The sequence below is a fragment of the Stomoxys calcitrans genome, chromosome 2 (assembly GCF_963082655.1).
Source record: "Stomoxys calcitrans chromosome 2, idStoCalc2.1, whole genome shotgun sequence".
NCBI lineage: Eukaryota > Metazoa > Arthropoda > Insecta > Diptera > Muscidae > Stomoxys > Stomoxys calcitrans.
In genome coordinates this window covers 200313520-200335196 of record NC_081553.1, presented here as the reverse complement: position 1 = coordinate 200335196, position 21677 = coordinate 200313520, and the positions used below count along the sequence as shown (strand labels likewise).

Sequence of the window (21677 nt, the reverse complement as noted above, 5' to 3'; positions counted from 1 at the left end):
ATATCGTCTAGACTGCGTAGAAGTAATACGGCGGAAGAATAACAAGGCATCAGAAGCCGATGAGTTTCATGCAGTACTATTTCAGACCAAAGGCGAAACCCTGATAGTTGAAGCGTATTCATCGCAATGACAGTGATCGAGACACAACATCATATGGTAACTATAAAGGAATAAATCTCCTTGGTCTTGACCAAGACAACGTAATCGTCATCAGAATGAATGAGGGGGCCCAGCTAAAAGTTCAGTTGAATATGATTCTAACGTTTTTGCGCAAGTGAAAGACCAAAACCGCGAAAGACAAATCAGGTGGAGAAGTCCAACCGAAAATGTCAGAAATAGGAGAAAAGGCGAAGAAGACCGATGTGCTGGGAAATGTTTTCTAAGAACTGTTGGAAAAATAGTTCAACCGTTTTCAATGAATGCACCTACCATATCAATATTTTCAAAAATTTTTCTTTTTAAACGTTTTGGGGTTGGAATACTTTTAGTATATATATATATTTTTTAAAAGCTATAAATTAACAATGTGAAAAATATGATTTTCTTATAATAACTATGCCTAAGCATGGTATTACCACTTAACTATCGGAACCATTCCTGAGACATGGCTCCGAAAAACGATGCAGCACCAGATTTACTCTTGGAGTCACTTCTGCGTGATGAAGATTGTGTGGAAGAGCTGACAGCCTTACGCGTTGGACTGGGCTATATATTAAAAAAAAACAATGGACATTAGCATTTTAAGACAAAAGTCTTAATCATAAAAACTTAAAAGCTCTATAACAAGTTTAGTGCAAAACAAAGTAAAATAGGGAAATCTTAACAGTTTAAGTTTTAAAAAAAAGCAATAACACCAACAAATGCATTAATAATATAGAACCAATAAAACTTGTTATGTGTTGCATAGCATAATGTAAGTAAGGATGGAAGATGAAAAATTTGTTATTTGATGTGAGTGCCCACAATAGAGTCATTAAATCGAGTGAAAAATCAAAGAAAGGCAAAGGATGAAGATAATGCGATCAAAAGATGGTAAACTTAAGATTCAGACACCGAAAAGACAAGATTTCTATGAAATTTTCCCTATAGACAAAATTCCCCAAAAGACAAAATTGCTATGAAATTTTGCCCAAAGACAAAATTTCTATGAAATTTTCGCTAAAGAAAAAATTTTTATGAAAATTTCCCTAAGGACAAATTTTTATGAAATTTTTCCTAAAGACAAAATTTTTATCAAATTTTACCTAAAGACAAAATTTCCATGAAATTTTACCTAAAGACAAAATTTCTATGAAATTTTTCCTAAAAACAAAATTTCTATGAAATTTTTCCTAAAGACAAAATTTCTATGAAATTTTTCCTAAAGACAAAATTTCTATGAAATTTTTCCTAAAGACAAAATTTCTATGAAATTTTTCCTAAAGACAAAATTTCTATGAAATTTTTCCTAAAGACAAAATTTCTACAAAATTTTTACTAAAGACAAAATTTCTATAAAATTTTTCCTAAAGGCAAAATTTCTATGAAATTTTTCTTAAAGACAAAATTTTTATGAAATTTTTCCTAAAAACCCAATTTCTATGAAATTTTTCCTAAAGACAAACATTTTTTGAAATTTTTCCTAAAGACAAAGTTTCTATAAAATTTTGCCTAAAAACAAAATTTCTGTGAAATATTCCCTAAAGACAAAGTTTTTATGAAATTTTTAATTTCTATGAAATTTTTCCTAAAGACAAAGTTTCTATGAAATTTTGCCTAAAAACAAAATTTCTGTGAAATATACCCTAAAGACAAAGTTTTTATTAAATTTTTCTTAAAGACAAAATTTCTATGAATTTTTTCCTAAAGGCAAAATTTCTATGAAATTTTTCCTTAAGAGAAAATTTCTATGAAATTTTTCCTAAAGACAAAATTTCTATGAAAATTTTCCTAAAGACAAAATTTCTATGAAATTTTCCTAAAGACAAAATTTCTATGAAATTTTTCCCAAAGACAAAATTTCTATGACATTATTCCTAAAGACAAAATTTCTATGAAAAAAAAAGACAAAATTTCTATGAAATTTTCCCTAAAGACAAAATTTCTATGCAAATTTTCTTAAAGACAAAATTTCTATGATATTTTCCCTAAAGACAAAATTTCTATGAAATTTTTCCTAAAGACAAAATTTCTATGAAAATTTTCCTAAAGACAAAATTTCTATGAAATTTTTCTAAAGACAAAATTTCTATGAAATTTTTCCTTAAGACAAAATTTTTATGAAATTTTTTCTAAAGACAAAATTTCTATGAAATTTTTCTTAAAGACAAAATTTTATGAAATTTTTCCTAAAGACAAAATGTCTATGAAATTTTTCCTAAAGACAAAATTTCTATGAAATTTTGCCTAAATACAAAATTTCTATGAAATTTTTCCTAAAGAACAAAATTTCTAAGAAAATTTTCCTAAAGACAATGTTTCTATTAAATTTGGCTTAAGACAAAATTTTTATGAAATTTTGCCTAAAGACAAAATATTTATGAAATTTTGCCTAAAGACAACATTTTTATGAAATTTTACCTAAAGACAAAATTTCTATGAAATTTTGCATAAGAAAAAATTTGTATTAAATTTTTCCTAAAGACAAAATTTTATGAAATTTTTCCTAAAAACAAAATTTTATGAAATTTTTCCTAAAGACAAAATTTCTATGAAATTTTGCCTAAATACAAAATTTCTATGAAATTTTTCCTAAAGAACAAAATTTCTAAGAAAATTTCCCTAAAGACAAAGTTTCTATTAAATTTGGCTTAAGACAAAACTTTTATTAAATTTTGCCTAAAGAAAACATTTTTATGAAATTTTGCTAAAGACAAAATTTTTATGAAAATTTGCCTAAAGACAAAATTTCTATAAAATTTTGCCTAAAGACAAAATTTCTATTTTCTTAATTTTTCGTTGCAAGTCATGATTAGAACTTAAGACTATAAGGCCTAAAGAACACAAAATTCATGCATAATATACCAAATATTTACTCATACATAAATACTTTACTCCCAAGCAACACAAATTATAGTCTCGGAAATATGAATACATAAGTGTGTAGTTTATAATTCATAAAACAAATCCTTTAGAAAAGATATCAAATGTATGAATCAATAACAATAAACAAAGAAAAAGAATGGTGCTTACCTTTTCGCTATCCGTACTCAATACCTTTTTGTTGTCAGCAGAAGAGGCCACAGTTGCATTGTTGTTAGTCACCACAGGCAATAGAGGGAACCAAAGTGAAGTAGCACCACTGGAACACAAACTAAGAACATTGGGATCCTTCTCTTGGGCTAAAGTACCACCACCAGTGGATGTGTTTTGATTTGCGGCATTTGTTGACACAGGTGTCAATACGCCCAGTATACAATTGTAACGCATTACTGCTCTTTTCACATTCGTCATTAAATGCGAGGAAAATAATTCGAAATCAAATGGATCTATGAATTCTTTGTAGGAATTTTGCAAGGCATTAAACTGTTCCTTTTGCTCTCGGCTAAGATCAAAGGAGTTTTGCAAAAACTTCAGATCGAAATACAATTGTAAAGCAATATTTTGTCCCAGAGGATTTGTATCAGTGTTTTGGCTAAGCTGTCTGTAATGCTTCAAAAAGGAGTCCAATAACAGCTGCTTTAATGTTAGCAATACTTTGGTGGGCAAGGTCTCGGGCACTATTTCCTTTAAGGTGCTTATCAATATGTGAAAATAGGCTTGCAAAGATATTCTAGGCTGAGTGGGTATACGAAATGTGGACTGTACAGGCATGTCTTGTTCGTCCTTTTGTTCCAAGATTATGATTTCCCAGTGCTGAAAGAGAGATAAAGTTCTAAACCAATATTCATATTTTAATGCAAGACAACAGTCTTACCGCAAAATCTTCCATAACCAACGTACTTGTGTTCACCTTAGCCAAGTAACGCTCACAATTGTATTCCTCCAAGATACCATTTAAAAGGCTTAGCCACAATTGAAACACTTCCTCTTCCAACAAACTGCAAATACTATGCCAATTTTCTTGAGAAATACTTGATGTTGCAGATTGTCCCAACAATTTGCGCCATGAACTAGACTGGCAGAAACATATCTTTAGGTGGGGACTAAGCTCTACTAGAGCACAACAACACCGAATGACGAATAGTAAAGCCCCTCTTTGCTTGGCATCTAAAGGCAGTTTCTTTACTTTGGCTATAAATTCTGTTATTTTTTGTTGAGCTATATTCTTAAGAAACTCCACCAAGGCTTGCTTATCCTCCAATTTTGTGGTAGGTTCTTCCAATAACACATTCATCTCCTTTATGATGGCTGCCAGATTACCATCGTTCTCCGTAACCATTTGCAAGATTTTTTCATCATATCCCTTGGATTTCATTAACAACTTTTTAGTTTTCATATCTTTACTCAGAGCCTGATCCAAACTATTGGGCAAATCTGAGGCAAACTCTGTCCACATCGAATAGCTAGCCTTGGGCAAAACTTCTCCACTCTGTATGGCACTTTCAACGGCAGTATATGTTTGATTAATGCTTCTCGTCCAACTATCTTCAATAATATTGCGAATGCGTTGATTTATCAAAGGCACATAGCGCAATTCATAAAAGTCCAAAGATTGTGTTATACTATATTGTGTAGCCAAAGCGTTTAGATTCAATTGCTTTCTCAAATTATTGGCTTCTGTTTTGATTTCTTGTATTGTATTCATGTTGGTAACAAAGTCAAAAAGTTGCTTCAATTGTTTATCGGCTATGCGTTGGGTGTCTGCTAGAAATGCCTCCAAAGACTTAGCCACAGATTCATTTTTTAAACTTATCGCTTCAAATTTGGGTTTGAAATTGGTTATAATATCGGGAAGAAGGTGGGCAAATTGTACATCATCACTGTCCATGCGTGCTATGGTTGGGGGAGCAGTTGAATCCGAGTGCTCCCCAAGTTTCTTAAACAAAAGGCCACCATCTGTGGAAGCAAAACTCATGAAAAATGCTAATAAATGGTTACACATCTAACCACTCACCCATAAAGCACTTTGAAACCATATCCAAACTATCATTAAGCACCCTTAAACTAACCAAAATTCTCTCCTTCACTCTGCCCCCCTCGGCTGTTAGACAGTTTAAAAATGCAGCAGAACGTAAATTTAGAAATGTCTTCAAAGCCGTTTCCAAAGTACATCGATCTAGCTGCAGCAAAGCCAAAAGACAATCGGCCGTTAATTCCGGGCCCAGATTTTCTCGCTCCAAAGCGCATAAGATTTGTTGCTTAATAGTCATATGGAAGGGCTTTAATATTTCCCATTGCTTCTTGGCCACTGGCAATTTTTGCATTAAAGGATTACTCGAATCCAATTGTAGACCAGTGCTGATGTGGCGACTAAAGATGAAAAGTTCGGTAGCAGCATAATAATGTTCACGATCTATTTGAGACCAAATCATTTCTGGCAATGAAGTGAGCAACTTTATCTGAACCATAGTGCTGAAATAGTTGTTCAACTGTTTATTGGCATTGCGTGTCTTCAATTCGCCGGCACTGTCTGTTTCTGTTTTGAATCCCAACAATTGTTGTTCACTGAGATTTTTACAGTTCACATTGATGTTATCCACCTGTTCTATCAAAGCCTTGGTGGACTCCTGCATGGATGTTATGGTATCGGCAGCTTTTAATAGGTCCCGATAACGTTCCCTTTTAGGAAATGGAAATATTTATTAGAATGCTATATATTGTTAAAAAAAAAATTCTTTCAATCTCACCCGACCATAGTCCTAAGCTCCTCCCTTTTGTTTTCCACAACCTCTTGTATTTTCTTGTGCACAGCATCGATTTCGCCCACGCTATGTTGCTCAAACAGTGTGTCCACATTAATATTTAATAAATTTAATGTGGCCATTTTCTATAGTTTATTTAATATTCTCAAAAAATAATCGTAATTTCGGCAAAAAAGAAAAATTTTATTTGTTGTGATTTTGACACGTACAATAACAGCTGGTAATAGTTAATTCACAATAGACGAGTGAACAGTGTCGTCAACCTTCGTTCATAATAAAAATGTACTGCTGAGAAAAACCCACATGGTGGTGGTATTTCGATTTTAAGGCTAGTAATAACTGACTTTTCACCCGAACAACTGTCAAAACGCATTATAAAAACAGGGTGCTGAAGATAATGCGAACACATTCCGTAGAAGTGGTACTGAGTTCTATAGGGAAAATAGTAGCGACATGTCGCTGCGCCAATACAAAATTCTCTTCAGACACACAGAGGAACGACGGACATGGCTAGATCGACTTAAAATGTCATGGCGATCAAGAATATATACACCTTATGGGGTCTTAGACGCAAATTTCGAGGTGTTACAAACGGTATGACGAAATAAGTATACCCCCATCCTATGGTGGAGGGTCTTAAATACGCATTTTATAAGCTGAAGATGTTTTATCTAGAAATGTACGAATTTGGCTGAAATTTGGAATAGGGAGTGGTGCCAGATGAAGCAATACTGAAAAGTTTCCTGTGAAAAATATCAGAAAAACCAAATTTTTTTTGGTATACAAATTCAATGTCGTTTTCAAGGTCAACAACGCTGTAACTCCTTCATTTTTCGAATTTCGAAAATTTTTAAGCATTCCTCAGTTCGAAATTCGAAGACCATTCGTAGTGTGAACAGAATTACTTAAAATTTCACATATTATTTTTTTGATGATGAAGCGATAGATGAAGCAAGATGAAGTTAGGTTTTATGCGAAAAACATCGCAAAAACCAATTTTTTGGGTCCTAAAAATTCAAAGTCGTTTCCAAGGCCAACGCTATAACTCCTTCAGTTTTTCGAATTTCGAAAATTTTAAAGCATTCCTCAGTTCGAAAATCGAAGACGATTCATAAAGTAAACATAATTGCCTGAAATTTCACATTTTATTTTTTTATCGCATTTTTTTATGAAAATTTAAAATTTTTTATGCGAAAAAAATTTTCGAGTTGAGTATACAATATTGAAGATTATGGCAAAAAAAATTCGGTTAAGTGCAAAACTTCCTAAAATTGGGAAATAATTAATACAGATGCCTTTAAAATAACTTTACTTGTCTTACACGCCGTGTACTCCTCTTTTCCAAAGCAAGACCTAAAATATCTCCATTGCAACGTTCGCATTTGCAATATAGCTGCTAGCAGCAATGGAAAATATTTTTGAAAAATATTCGTTACACAAAAAATTAATATTTTCTGACTTTTTCCTGTATTAATATGTGGCGCGCTCATCTTGTTTACTTCGAAATTCACTACACAACCCTATGGGATGTATAGCGACTGTAATTCCCGCTAGAATATCAAATTGACTTTCTAGTATTTATTTGCATTATCATTTGCAAGGCGGATTTAAAAAGGTGGTCTCGCGCGAACAGACGTTACTGGCCGGTTTTGACGGTATTAGGTTAGGTTGAAAAGAGGGTGCAGATATTAATCCGCCCCATGCCACTATGGACATACACCTAAGCCAGTAATCGGCTTGTTGTGCGCTCTAAAAACTATAAAGTAACCTCGAAAAAGAAAATTTTAAGTTAGGAATTCCATGCTACTTAAAAATTCCTTAATTGTTTTCAATGCCACTCCCCTAAGTTGGTTCATGTCTGATATTGTGTCTCCACCTAAGTATCTGTCGGACACGAAAGCCGGACAAAAAACAAAGGAAATGCTCCAACGTCTCAACATCTTCCCCGCATGCCCTATACATGCTGTCACTTGCCGCACCGATTTTACATAAGTGAGCTCGTAGTCCTATGTGCCCCGTTATGATACCAAAAGCTATACTGACCTCCTTCTTGCTTCCTTTCAGTAATAGCCTCGTCTTCTCACGGTCTGGATCCCCCCCATAGGATTTTCGCCGTCCTTCCGACCTTTTCGCTGTTCCACAATGTTGCATGCGCATTCGTCGCCCACTCCCTTAACTCGGACTTCGTCGACCCTAAAGGCTTCGGGTTAACCAAATTTATTGACGGCAGTCCTCTGGACTTCACCGCCAAATCATCTGCCCTTTCATTTCCCCTTACTCCGTTATGGCCCGGCACCCAAACGATGCGGATTTTCCCATCCTCAGAGAAGGCGTTAATCTCCTTCAAATTTCTTTGCGTGTGTTGGCAAAAGTACGATCAGCTTGATGACATGATGGCAAATTGCACCATATGATTTGTGATTGTTGTACAAATGAAACCACCTTTCGCCATGTATCATTTGTTGCTATCAATTGGCACACAGCCTATGTAAATATACACGTTTCGATTAATCCTCAAGTGTGAACGCCCAATTATGTTTAATTTTCACTTTGCGACAGGCTACACTGCTTTGTGAGCAGTTCCAGAATGGCTTATATCGAATAACAATTTTTGTGATAAGATAAAAAAGAAGAGATATTAATAATGGACTTTTTTTGTGTGTAAACTCCGTGTTCTGTGTTTGAATCATTCAATCTTTTGTGAGCGATTAATTGTAAATACTAACTTGCGTAGAGGAGGAGGAGGAAGACAGAACCAAAGCAACCACAATCATAATAGCAATAACAGCAACATACACGAATGGATCACGAATTCCAGTTGAGTGTTACAAAGGCGTTGCATCCCTCTGAGGCACCACTTAAAACCAAGCATGCTAGGTCAGTTATCATAGCCACGCATCGTCACCGTGGAGCAAAACTCTTTTGGAATATTATAACACGGCAGCCGTTGATGGAACACCGCTTTACGGCATGGAAATTTTGCCATGTTCTGCACAAAGTTTTGCGAGAAGGTCACGACAGCTGTGTGCGACACTCCCAAGTGCACAAGACTCTGATATTGGAGGTAGGAAAACTGTGGGGCCACCTACAAGATGGTGTTGGCAAGTGCATTGAAAGTTATACCCAATTATTGGTCAATAAATTGGATTTCCATGCCAAGAATGCAGGCATTCCCGGCTGCATAACAATGGAATTCGATGATCTCCGCAGGGTCATGGGCGATGACTACAACAATTACTTCCAGTTGTGCGTAGAAATTTTCGACTATTTGGATTGCATTATTGCTCTGCAGGCTGTCATATTCACGGCCATAACCACTTATCGCATGTCTTCGATGACACCACAGGGCCAGTGTCGACTGGCGCCCGTAGTGACATTGATTTCCGACTCAAATCCCCTCTACGATTTATGTGTGCGTGTTTTGTTTCTTTTACACGATGGCATATCACACGACATTCTAGCTGGACATCGAGCTAGATTCAATGATTTGTTTACCAAGCTGAAGTTCTTCTATGAGACGGTGCGTCCATTACAGTATTTCGCAGACATTATACAGTTGCCCCAGTTGCCAGACAATGCCCCCAATTTCCCTTCTGTACATGCAGTGGGTAATTACATAGCTCCAGTCATGCATGTCTACCAAGAAGAGCCGGAGGAGGAGGTTGAAGTGCCAGTGGTGGAAGAAAGTCTATTGGATTTATCCAATGCCAGTGAAAACAATGCATCAACTAATGGAGGGGCGGTCGAAGAAGAGGTTGTTGATGCCTCACAAATTATGATTGCCAATTTGCATGAGGAGCTGAGGCTGAGGCAGATGCACATAGAACAGCTGGTAAATGTTACAAGGGAAATGTCCAATTTGAAAGTGCGTAACGAAGCCCTCGAATCCGAGGTGCACGTCATGAAGGAGATGTTAAAGAATACCACCGAAATAAAGGACAATCTGGAACTGAAGCTACGTGAAATGGAGGAGTTGCAAGGAGAGGTCAAAGAGGGCGATGAGAAATACAAAAAAGAGGTGGAAAAACTGGACAAATTCAAAACTATGTATGCCAAACTGAGGGAGGAGCATATTAATCTCCTAAGAGCCCGCAACGATGACTCCAAACTATTGATGGCCGAGAGAAAGAAAGGTGAAGATTTCCAAACCGAAGCGAATAATCTTAAAGCCCAACTGGAGGACAATAGCCGCAAGACTGAAGAACAGATGCTTACTTTGAGTACGAAAATAAAAGAACACGAGGAAGAGGCAGCTAAAAAAGAACGACGTCTGGAGGAGTTGGAGTGCGAACTTCTCAAGTCCAAGGCCTTGTTCGAGAAACACGACATAGACAAAAGTGCTGTGATAAGTGAATATGAGAATCAACTGCTGGAACATAAAATGGAATTGAAAAAGTTAAAGGAGAACTACGACCTTGAGGTGAAAACTAAACAACATGAAATGAATGAGCTGCTACAAATTAAAGCAAGCAATGAAACCAACATTAAGGATGTCCAAACCCAATTGGAAATGACCAACAATGAGAAGGCTAAACTAAGCCAAAAGTTAGCAGAAATCGAGGAGGAGTATTTGCTGCAAAGCCAAACTCGTGATCAGCAAATTCAGGAGAAGAATGCAGAAGTCCAAGCTCTGATGCAAGCTAAGGCAGACAATGAGACGATTATAAACAGGTTGCAACAACAATTGGAGAGCTCAAACCAAACCAAAGTGGAGCAAATGGAGATGGCCAACAATGAAAAGGCAAATTTGAAACAAAAATTAGTTGAAGCTGAAAATGAATACGTGCTGCAAATTCAAAGCCGTGAAAAAGAAATTCAGGAAAGGCAGACAGAAGTTGAAAATCTCAAGCAAGCTAAGGCAGAAAACGAGTCTACGATAAACATTTTGCAAGCACAATTGGAAATGACCAACAATGAGAAGGCTAAACTAAGCGAAAAATTATCCGAAGTTGAGGAGGAATATTTGCTGCAAACCCAAATCCGTGATAAGCAAATTCAGGAGCAAAATGCACAAGTCCAAGCTCTGATGCAAGCTAAGGCAGACAATGAAACGACTATAAACAAGTTGCAACAACAATTGGAGAGCTCAAACCAAACCAACGTGGAGCAAATGGAGTTGGCTTACAATGAAAAGTCAAGTTTGAAACAAAAATTAGTTGAAGCTGAAAATGAATACGTGCTGCAAATTCAAAACCGCGAAAAAGAAATTCAGGAAAGGCAAACAGAAGTTCAAACTCTCAAGCAAGCTAAGGCAGAAAACGAGTCCACAATAAACGGCTTGCAGATGCAGTTGGAGACATGCACGAAAACCAATGAGGATTTGCAACGCAATGTGAATGAACTAAACCAAAACCTATGCCAAATTGAAAGTCAACTCACGGAAGCAAACCAAAAAGTGGTGGCCACTGAAACTAGAGAACTTCAAGCCAAATTCCTCTTTGAGGACTTGGTATTATCACTCAACAAGTTATTGGCCCAAAATATGGATAACAACTTTACATTTGACTATTTCGAGCTAATGACCATACCCGATGTGTCCGAAGACAACGTGAAACAAATACAAAATCATTTACAAGCTATCCAAAGAGAGTATAAAAATGGCAATGTGTCCGCTTTCATGGGCTCATTTATGGAACTAACCCACGCTCTTAAAATATTCCACGAGCACATTATGTTAATCTTCAGTAATACCACAGATTTGGTTAAAGCCGAACAACTTCGAGGCTTGTGTAACGATCTTCGTCAATCTGTAGTTCAATTCTATCAAATGATGGAAGCCAAACAAGATGCCAATAGTCTGACAGAAATTTCTCGAAATAAAATTACACCCAAGCTCAATGAAATCCAAACCCTAATAAGGTCCCTGCAAAATTCATTTAGCGAAAGTCTCAATGTTGCCGATATGTTACAACAGGAGCTAAGGGATATGGATAACATCATCGAGGATGCTACCAAGCAAATTATGGACTTATTGCTCAATACAAAGTCCAAACACGACGGCATACAATTGGAAGTCAACGAGAAAATTTTGGATTCCTGTACTAATCTAATGAAGTGTATTGTTTCATTGATACAACGTTCACGGGAACTACAAAATGAAATTGTGTCGCAAGAGAAGGGAACATTCACTGTAAAGGAATTCTATAAACGCAATAACCAATGGACTGAAGGTCTGATATCTGCTTCTAAAAATATTGCCAAGGGTGCTAAATTCCTTGTTGATGCTGCCAATAAAACTATTGTCTCGGATTCAGCTGATTGCTTTGAACTTATTGTGGCCGCCCAGGATATAGCTGCCAGTACGGCACAGTTGGTAATTGCCAGTAAGGTGAAGGCTAAAAATGAAAGTCAAAAACTTGCCAATCTCACAAAAGCTTCGAGGGATGTTTCTGTTGCTACTGGGCAGGTAAATAATTAACCTTATTTCATGTATGGTGATTATTTTATCGAATTTTTTTCGGAAAAATTCATGGAAAATTTGTCTTTAGAGAAAATTTCATAGAAATTTTGTATTTACAGAAAATTTATAGAAATTTTGTCTTTAGAGAAAATTTCATAGAAATTTTGTCTTTAGAGAAAATTTCATAGAAATTTTGTCTTTAGAGAAAATTTCATAGAAATTTTGTCTTTAGAGAAAATTTCATAGAAATTTTGTCTTTAGAGAAAATTTCATAGAAATTTTGTCTTTAGAGAAAATTTCATAGAAATTTTGTCTTTAGAGAAAATTTCATAGAAATTTTGTCTTTAGAGAAAATTTCATAGAAATTTTGTCTTTAAAGAAAATTTCATAGAAATTTTGTCTTTAGAGGAAAATTTCATGGAAATTTTGTCTTTAGAGAAAATTTCATAGAAATTTTGTCTTTAGAGAAAATTTCATAGAAATTTTGTCTTTAGAGAAAATTTCATAGAAATTTTGTCTTTAGAGAAAATTTCATAGAAATTTTGTCTTTAGAGAAAATTTCATAGAAATTTTGTCTTTAGAGAAAATTTCATAGAAATTTTGTGTTTAGAGAAAATTTCATAGAAATTTTGTCTTTAGAGAAAATTTCATAGAAATTTTGTCTTTAGAGAAAATTTCATAGAAATTTTGTCTTTAGAGAAAATTTCATAGAAATTTTGTCTTTAGAGAAAATTTCATAGAAATTTTGTCTTTAGAGAAAATTTCATAGAAATTTTGTCTTTAGAGAAAATTTCATAGAAATTTTGTCTTTAGAGAAAATTTCATAGAAATTTTGTCTTTAGAGAAAATTTCATAGAAATTTTGTCTTTACAGAAAATTTCATAGAAATTTTGTCTTTACAGAAAATTTCATAGAAATTTTGTCTTTACAGAAAATTTCATAGAAATTTTGCCCGTGCTGGAGATTTGTCTTAAGTGAATATTACCCCGAAATTTTGTCTATAGAAAAATATAACATTTTTTTTTTTGAAAAATTTCATTTAAATTTTGCTTTTGCTGAGAATTTCATTACAATTTTGTACTTAAGAAAAATAATTTTAAGGCGGCCCTTAGCAAAATGTTGTCTTTGTAGAATATTAAAAACATAAAATTTTGTCATTATAAAAAATGTTAATAAATTTTTTTGCTTAGAATGAATTTATTTTAAATTTTTTGTTTAGACAAAATTATTATAGGGGGTCTCCCCTGGCTACGTCCCTTGATGAGGGACGTCCGTTTTGACGCACATGTTGGCTCAATACCTTTTGCGGGTGTTTAAGGCAGCTGCCCCAGATACATTTGAGAGCCGCTCAGAACCATTACTTGGTATTCCTCATCACCTATATCTTTCTCTTATCTAAAATTCCAGAATTCTAGGTTCCGTGTCTTTTGAAAATGAATTTTGTGTGTTTCAAAAATATAAAATTTTACCTTTTATCATAAAATAAAAAAATATTAATTTTTTTGGATTTTTTACCTTTGCAGGTTGTGGCCACTGTCAGAGATGGTAATAGTAAACTTGAATACAAAAACGAAATCGATGTGTCCAAATTAACACCATCCCAAAGAAAGACCATGGAAATGGAGATGCAAATCAAGGTTCTGCAACTGGAGCAATCTTTGCAAAGTGAGCAACAAAAACTCATGGCATTCCGCAAGGCATTCTATCAAAGTGCTGAGGATTAAAAAAAACAAAAAAAAACATTCAAAAGAAGGAAATAACCACAGTATCAATACATTGATATACAAAAAAAATTAAAAACAAATCCATTCCAATTTGTTTACATTTCTTTTTTTTTTATTAAACACTACATGACTAGTACTTTATTATAATTACTTTTATTATTATTATTTTTTTTTAATAAAATGTTATGTGTATTTTTCTACTTTAAATTTAACTATAACTTTTAATCTTTAAACTAATATATACAAAATACATGACAATATTGAGAAAACATTTCAAATGTTCTACACTCTATACTCTAAAACATACTAACCAACGAGAGAAAAACAAATCAAACGAAACTTTATCCTATGAAATTATATACAATTTATTTTATATTGTCCCACCCCCCCACACACACACACATATACACATGTCTTTGTATAAATAATTTTTTATATATGTATTTAGATGATTATTGGCCGCAGCTCAATATAAAAGTAAAAAAAAAAAAAAAATAAAAAACAAAAACAAAAAATCTTTAAAATCCAGACAAACAAACAAACCAATTGGACTTGACCCATATTTTTTGTAGTATTAAGAAAAGTAAATTAACACCAAAAATTTTCAATAATTGTTTTAAACACATACACACGCTAACACTTGTGGTATTTTTTATGTTTAACACTTAACAGTCTTCAAGTTTTATTACAATGTAGATTATTCAATATATATATATTTTTTTTTTATATATAAAGTTACATAGTAAACTTTATTGTTGATGATACAGTTAAAATGATAAGAACTGTTCTAGTTTTCTTTTTCCATACCATAAGTCAGTGCAAGATTAGAAATGAGATTTAGTTTTTAAATCATACAACGGAGGTTGACTCTGCATTATATACAGTGCAAGGAATGGATGGAATTGAAATCTGGATTAGGTCTGATTATGTTATTATTATTGAGAAATAAAATTTAAATAAACCTTAATGAGTTTTTTTTTTTAAGTGCAAAGTGCTTATAAAACTCCAGCCTTCAATATTACCGTAAGAAGGTTAATTAATATCTTATGGGATAAAATATGTATTACGATAGGCTTGTGACAAATTCTGCACCACTATCCCTTCTAGATTAGAAAAGGAAGTGGAAACTACGGAGGATATAGACATACAGCCCAATTCTGATTAACAATTCCCTGGGAGTTTATTCCTTACTCTCTTTTCCCCTATTCTGAATAACAATCACCCTTATCGTGAAAGTTTTTTCCCTCGAAATATTTTCCCATTCCGCAAATTTGCAACCGTTAACAAATTCTCCCATGAAATGTTTTCCCTTTTTGTGATAATTCAAAGGGGAATGATAACCCATTCACATCAAACAAAAAATCCCCTTATCGTAAACATGGGATTTCCCAAAAAATATTTCATTTTTCCCATAAATTTGTTCACATCGTTTTTGCTGGGGAGTTGCTTTAAACATGTAAGTATTTGTGTGTTTTTATTAGAACAACTAGCAGAACCGGGCCAGCTCCGCTACGCCTTCTTTTACTTTATATGGAACAAAAGTTTCCTTGGAATATTTATTTTCGACAATTAAAGATCTTTTAGTGAAATACCATGCTAACTTGACTAACAGTTTAACAATATAAGTGCCTTTATCTGAATCCAATATGATCTTAATTGCTCTACGAATTTAATTTGGATGTAAGGTGTACTCCATTCTTAAAATAATTCATTTCAGCCCGATATTCTCATGATGTCTGATTTAGGGGTGTTTTCGGGGGAGAGGTGGTCCCCCAGATACTTGGCCCTAAAAAAATATCACCATCGTGCTCTTCTCTCAAATACAGTTTATTAAAACCCCATATTGCCATTGGATTTACAGGATGGAGGAGTTTACAGGATGAGGCGTCCCCAAACACATGGCCACAAAATAGCTTATCAAATTCGTTTTCTAATCTCAAATACCTATAATTTGAGCCACATATTGGCATCGTGAAAAAATGTTTTCCCTTTGGGGGTGTTTTGGGAAAGAGATGATGCCCTAAATACATGGTCCTACCTTCACTTGAGCCCCATATTGCGATGGTCACTAAAAAAATTGCTGTTTGTGGGGTATTTTGGGAAAGGGGTAGACCCCCAGAAAATTGGTCCCGAAAATGGGTATCAATTCTTGCTCTGCAACCCAATACCTTTCATTTAAGATCCACATTGACATGGTCGGTAAATATGCCCGATTTAGGGGTGTTTTCGGGATTGGGGTGGTCCCCCAAACACTAAGCCCGGAAAATATATCAGCAACGTGCGTTATTCTCATATATCTATATATCATTTATTTGACCCCATATTGCCATTGCCCTCAAAATTGGATATCAAATTCGTTTTCTAATCTCATTTAAACTCCTTATTGCAAAAGTCAGCAAATATGTCCGGTTTGGGGTATTGGCCCTAAAAACTATGAATATTTAGTTCCACTCTCTTTAAGAACCAAATTGTCTTGGTGAGCAAATACGTCCTATTTGGGGGTTGTTATGGTGATAGGACGTCCGCTAGACAGTTGACATCAGATACGTGGTCTACTCTCACATACCTTTAATTTGAGCCCCATATTTCCATAGTCAGCAAACATGACCGGCTTGGGGGGTGTTTTGGGAATGGTTGGCCTTGAAAATATATATCGGATTCGTGTTACACTTTAAAAACCATCTTATTTGAGCCTCATATTGCAATAGTCAGAAAATACTTACTATGTGGGTGGTGTTGTGGGGGTGGCGTGGCTCCGTAGACACTTTTCCCGAATATTGATATTAAATTCGTGCTTTACTCCCAAAGACGTTTCATTTGAGCCCCATAATGCTATAGTCGTAAATTTGTGCCCTTAGGGGGATGTTTTTGGTGAGAGGCGTCCCCCAAAATACTTGGTCCCATATTTGGATATCAGTTTCGAAGCCCCATATTCCCATGGTCAGTAAATAAGTCCAGTTTGGGTGGTGTTTTGGGAAATCGGTGGACCCCCAGAAACGTGGTCCCACATTTGGATATCAGATTTGTATTATACTCGCAAATACCTTTCATTAGAGTCCCATATTGCCATGGTCGGTAAATATGTCCGATTTAGGGGTTTTTTGGGGCTTGGGGTGGTCCCCCTAGCACTTGGTCCGACAATTGGATATCAGATACGTTTTCTTATCCTAAATACCTTCCATTTGAGTCACATATTGTCGTGATTGGTCCAAACATATAGTTTGGTAGGTTTAAGGGTGGGGCAGCCCCCCTAGGTACCCCATCCGAAATTTGGATACCAAATTTTTATTTTTAGGGTACTATATGAGAGCACACAAAATTTCGCTTAAATCGCACCACCCATCTCCGAGATCTGGCGTTTCTGAAAATTAGGGTAAGGGGGAGGGTCCACCCCTCTTCAGATTTCAAAAATGTAGTGCCCTATTTTCACAATTATGCACCATATTCTGAGTCTATACGGAACACACAAACAAACACAAACTGAACTATGAGCACCACACAGGCTGGAACTTTGAGCTCCGACTTGTGTGGTGTCCATCGTTATCACGGGAAGCTTAGCTGAATGCTACCGGGCGCATCCTCCGTTTTTATGCGGAGTAGCTGCAAATGCGGCCGTGGGCATTTAGCGATTTTCGTGAGGAGAGTCTCAGTGAGGAATCGGGTGGCACTGGCTCTTAATTAAATACTGAGTGCCAATGATACTCGAGATGACAAAGCGAGTTATTGGCGCTTTCAAATAACCAATGGCCAACATCAGCGTCTGTTCCCAGGTTAGGGGCGGCTGGAGACGAACGTCGGATCTTGGAGCAAGCGGCTCGCCACAACGAGGGATACATGTGCAATCCCACAAAGCCCATGCTGTTGGGGCGCTGGGCCAGTAACACGCCCCCGGAAAACTATAAGATACAAAGGAATAGTAAAAACGGACCCCCCAACGTTGAGGACCCACGCAAACGAAAAAAAAGGACCATTATTTGCGGATTTGCACCCTTTATAGAGAAGATGCAGTATACGCGCTGGCGGATGTATTAGAGAAGTACAAGGCAGATATTACCGCCTTACAGGAAGTGCGATGGACTGGGAATGGCGTCACTACAACACCAAACGGTGACGAACTATACTATAGCTGCCATAACACGAGGCATGAATTTGGCCGTGGATTTGTGGTTAGTCGGAGACTGAAACACCTTGTCTCCAGCCGGTGGATGAGAGGCTAGCCACAATCCGCATAAAAGCCAAATTCTTTAACATCAGCCTTATTTGTGCCCATGCCCCGACGGAAGACGGGTCAATCCGGTACGTACAACCGGCTGCCATGTGATTCAGGCCCGACACGGTATAGCTGTGGTCACCACACAGGCTGAAACTTGAGGTCCAATCTGTGTAGTGTTCACGGCTGTCACGAGAGCTTGCTCACCTACAGAAGCTTGACAAGGATTGCCACCTTTATATGAAAATGTGGCTACAACAACAACAACCTCTACTTCGAGTTCTGGATTTCGATAATGTGATTGAAAAATGTGGTGTGATTGACAGTTTCATGGTGACTCTTCTCATTCAGATTGCGGCTGATGTGTGTGGTGACTCCGATAAAGGCTGTTGTTGTGCTATGCATTTTACGGGATCCGTGTTGTTGATCTTGCAGTAGTAGCGCCTTAAGTTTCTTTGCTACCGATAGGAGAGAGATCGGAATCCCTGGTCTACGGGTTTATCCGGCTTAGGAAAAGAAGCCACAGACCAACCACAGTTGGACATATTGAGGGTATCCGTCAAATATTTTATTCCCACTGCCCGTAAATGCTTAAGCATTAGAGTGAATATTCCATCAGGGCCGGTAGGCTACGACGGTTTGCCTTCTTGGCTTCAACTGGATTCAGTTCTTTTAACTCACCCTGATGCCAAAAAGAAAAAGGTCCCTTAAGTCACAGCAGGTATTATATGTGCTATGACTTAAGGCTGGACATTAACAGATAAAATGATAAATATCTTCAGCGTCAGTTCCATGAAACAAGCGACAAATATCATTTTCTTGCCTATGAAACATGCAAGTACTTAGCTTATTGTGTCCTGTTATAACACAGGGTAAATTTTGTGTTGGTTGTATAGTCACATTATATAGCCCATGCAGACAAAAATGTCCGTCCGACCGGTCTCCGCAGCCTTGGCAACCGCAAAGACCTCCACCTGGAAGATAATGTAATAGTCCATCATGCTTCTCCCAGTTAAATTCTGATTTGGTAGCGATGGCGTGTGAATCCAAATGTTTATCATGTAACCTTTATTCAAGTGGCAATACCGAATTATCGCATACGTGAACGAGTAAAATCGTTCGAATCTCTCTATTGTGAATTGTTTACTTCTAAATTGAAGTGAGGAATGTTTAAATCGATCATAAAATATGCAAAATTTAAATTGAAATGTGTACACAGGTGGTATAACACTCATTTCATATGAAATGAAATTTCTTTCGATACGAAAGCGCATTCGATCACATTTGCGGTAATTCGGCCTGAAGTTCGTTGGTCAAGTCGCTTGCGACATGTTAGTGCAACAATGTTCCTTTGTGTTGTTCATCGGTCGAACTTCGTTTTGTGTCGACAAAAAAATTCGTTGGTTTTCAAACCAATAATTTAACGTTTTTATTATTATATATTTTAAAATTATTATTATTAAATTACCAAAAGCAGTCAATCATTTCGTTTCTATTTCTCTTTCATTCACAATAATAAACACCTCGTGTAAATTGGGTTGGAGAATGCAACATTGCGTCTCCAGTCTATTGTGAATGAGATACATAGAACATATGTTAGTAAACCACAGCAGAGCTTGCGACTGAAATATTTAGTAATTTTGCAAAATAATTAAATAAATAATAGAAATTTGCCCAACAAAGGTCGAATTTATCTTCCTCGACCATGACGTTAGTCTTAAAAGTGAATTGTCGAGCCTGTAGTCGAGAGTGTGGAGACTACAAGCATCTGCTGGATGAAACCTTGATCGATGATGAGGCCACAACGCTGGCCGCCCTCCTAAACTACTGCACAACAATTGAATGTTTCGATGAAAATGATGCATTGCCACTGCCGGAACATATCTGTAATAGCTGCGTGGAACATTTGCTACAAGCGTACCTTTTCAAGGAAATGGTCTTGGAAAACGATCGAATGTTAAGGGAAAATCTAAAACTTGAGCTCGAGGCGTCAAAATCTAATGAAGTTATAATTCGGGAAGTGAATATGCTGAGTGATCCCAAATTAGAATCACAATCACAAGAAATGATGGAAGAAAGTGCCTTTGTGGAGCAAGAAATTGATGTGGGAGGAGCAGAAGAGGAAAATCTTAAAGATTTTTTGACCTTAGAGGAACAGAATGAGAATGAAGATAATGACGGCGAACACCAGGAAGTAGACAGTCAAAAGGAAATTGAAGATGTAGTTGAATATGAAATGGAGGAATGGTTAGACATTGAAGATGGACCCATAACGGCTACATCTGGAGTTGTGGAAACGGAACAACAGGATGTGGGCCATGACCAAGACGAGGAGGATGATGTAAAATCAATAAAAATAGAGAATAGCCAAAGGGATAATGAGGATGACACGTATATTTTGGGTGATGGGCCTTATCACAGCGATTCGCAGGATGATTCTAAAGATTCCAAAAATGAAAATGAAAACACCCAGCATGAACAGGACGATGAAGAGGAAGAGGACGACAAAAAGCCGGATGATGGCAAAAAATCCAGGAAAAGGTTTTTAAAGGTATGGGCATCTAAGTTAAAATCATTGCTTTGTTATTTTTTTAATTTTGTTTCTTACTCCCTTAGTCTGGAGGTTTGACAGAAGAAGATCTAAAATGTCAATACTGTGGCAAACAGTTTGACAAAATGTGCCGCCTCAGAGAACATACCTACGTCCATACAGGCGAAAAGCCGCACGAATGTAAAATCTGCGGAAAACGTTCGCGTACAAAAACGCATTACAACGTTCACATGCTGACGCATAGCGAAGAGAAGCGATATCGTTGTAGCATATGCGGCCAACATTATCGCACTTCGACCAGCCTGCGAGTGCACGAGCGAAAGCATTCCGACATTCGACCCTATGCCTGCACAATATGCGACAAAAGCTTCCACACTGCGGAGCAGAAAAAACTCCACATTATGATACACACGGGAGAACGACCTTTCAGCTGCAATATATGTGGCAAGGCCTATCGTGAAAGTCATTCCCTTAAGCAGCATTTTCTAACGCATGGCGACAAGAAACCTTTTGAGTGTGAAATTTGTGGCAAAGGTCTGACGCAGATGTCTGGCTACAAGCGTCATATGCTTTTGCATACCAATGAATATCCCTACACCTGTGATGTGTGCGGACGACCCTTTAGGATTTCTAGCAATTTAGTAGCCCACAAGCGTCTGCATTTGGACGTCATGCCATATCAGTGTTCACTGTGTGACAAAGGATTCAATAATACAACGCGTCTCAAGCGGCATATGGCCCAGCATGAGAAGGAAACCGTCAAGGAAACAAATAAGCCACGCAGACCTCGCCAAGAAACCATTATTGTGGATACGAAAATGTGCAAATCAAGAGTTGTGGAAATTATTTAGTGTTAGTCGTGCTATATTTACAATTATTTAAATATTAAAATTCTTTTGTACAATTGCGATGGTATTTGGAATGGCATTTTTATGAATAACTAGAATGAAGTTTTTAAAATCTTTTCGAAATTTGTATTGGCTGAAAAAACTTTTTTGGCATTTTTTTT

The 21677-nt window shown here is 36.3% G+C and overlaps 3 protein-coding genes across 3 annotated transcripts; 2 read left to right on the top strand and 1 right to left on the bottom strand.

Annotated features, from left to right (window-relative positions):
* Positions 1-479: 479 nt before the first annotated feature.
* LOC106083266 (conserved oligomeric Golgi complex subunit 1) lies at positions 480-5996 on the bottom strand. The gene is made up of 5 exons (XM_013246179.2): positions 5769-5996; positions 5036-5700; positions 3896-4977; positions 3172-3834; positions 480-705 (listed from the first exon to the last, which is right to left on the bottom strand). The coding sequence occupies exons 1-5, from the start codon at positions 5903-5905 to the stop codon at positions 583-585; spliced, it is 2670 nt and encodes an 889-aa protein (XP_013101633.2). The 5' UTR covers positions 5906-5996; the 3' UTR covers positions 480-582.
* Positions 5997-8345: 2349 nt separating this feature from the next.
* LOC106083265 (huntington interacting protein related 1) lies at positions 8346-14874 on the top strand. Its single transcript, XM_013246178.2, has 2 exons — positions 8346-12189; positions 13707-14874. The coding sequence occupies exons 1-2, from the start codon at positions 8584-8586 to the stop codon at positions 13905-13907; spliced, it is 3807 nt and encodes a 1268-aa protein (XP_013101632.2). The 5' UTR covers positions 8346-8583; the 3' UTR covers positions 13908-14874.
* A 4847-nt stretch (positions 14875-19721) lies between these two features.
* LOC106083267 (zinc finger protein 652-B) lies at positions 19722-21583 on the top strand. Its single transcript, XM_013246181.2, has 2 exons — positions 19722-20668; positions 20734-21583. The coding sequence occupies exons 1-2, from the start codon at positions 19823-19825 to the stop codon at positions 21517-21519; spliced, it is 1632 nt and encodes a 543-aa protein (XP_013101635.2). The 5' UTR covers positions 19722-19822; the 3' UTR covers positions 21520-21583.
* The last annotated feature ends 94 nt before the right edge of the window (positions 21584-21677 follow it).

Bases quoted from the DNA above. Each gene is read 5' to 3' on its own strand.
- LOC106083266 (XM_013246179.2), bottom strand. From the start codon at position 5,905: ATGGCCACATTAAATTTATTAAATATTAATGTGGACACACTGTTTGAG. The intron at 3,835-3,895 runs GTAAGACTGTTG...TCTCTCTTTCAG, and splicing joins TGGTTATGGAAGATTTTGCG to CACTGGGAAATCATAATCTT. The intron at 706-3,171 runs GTAAGCACCATT...TTTAATATATAG, and splicing joins TGAGTACGGATAGCGAAAAG to CCCAGTCCAACGCGTAAGGC.
- LOC106083265 (XM_013246178.2), top strand. From the start codon at position 8,584: ATGGATCACGAATTCCAGTTGAGTGTTACAAAGGCGTTGCATCCCTCT. The intron at 12,190-13,706 runs GTAAATAATTAA...TTACCTTTGCAG, and splicing joins TTTCTGTTGCTACTGGGCAG to GTTGTGGCCACTGTCAGAGA.
- LOC106083267 (XM_013246181.2), top strand. From the start codon at position 19,823: ATGACGTTAGTCTTAAAAGTGAATTGTCGAGCCTGTAGTCGAGAGTGT. The intron at 20,669-20,733 runs GTATGGGCATCT...TTACTCCCTTAG, and splicing joins CCAGGAAAAGGTTTTTAAAG to TCTGGAGGTTTGACAGAAGA.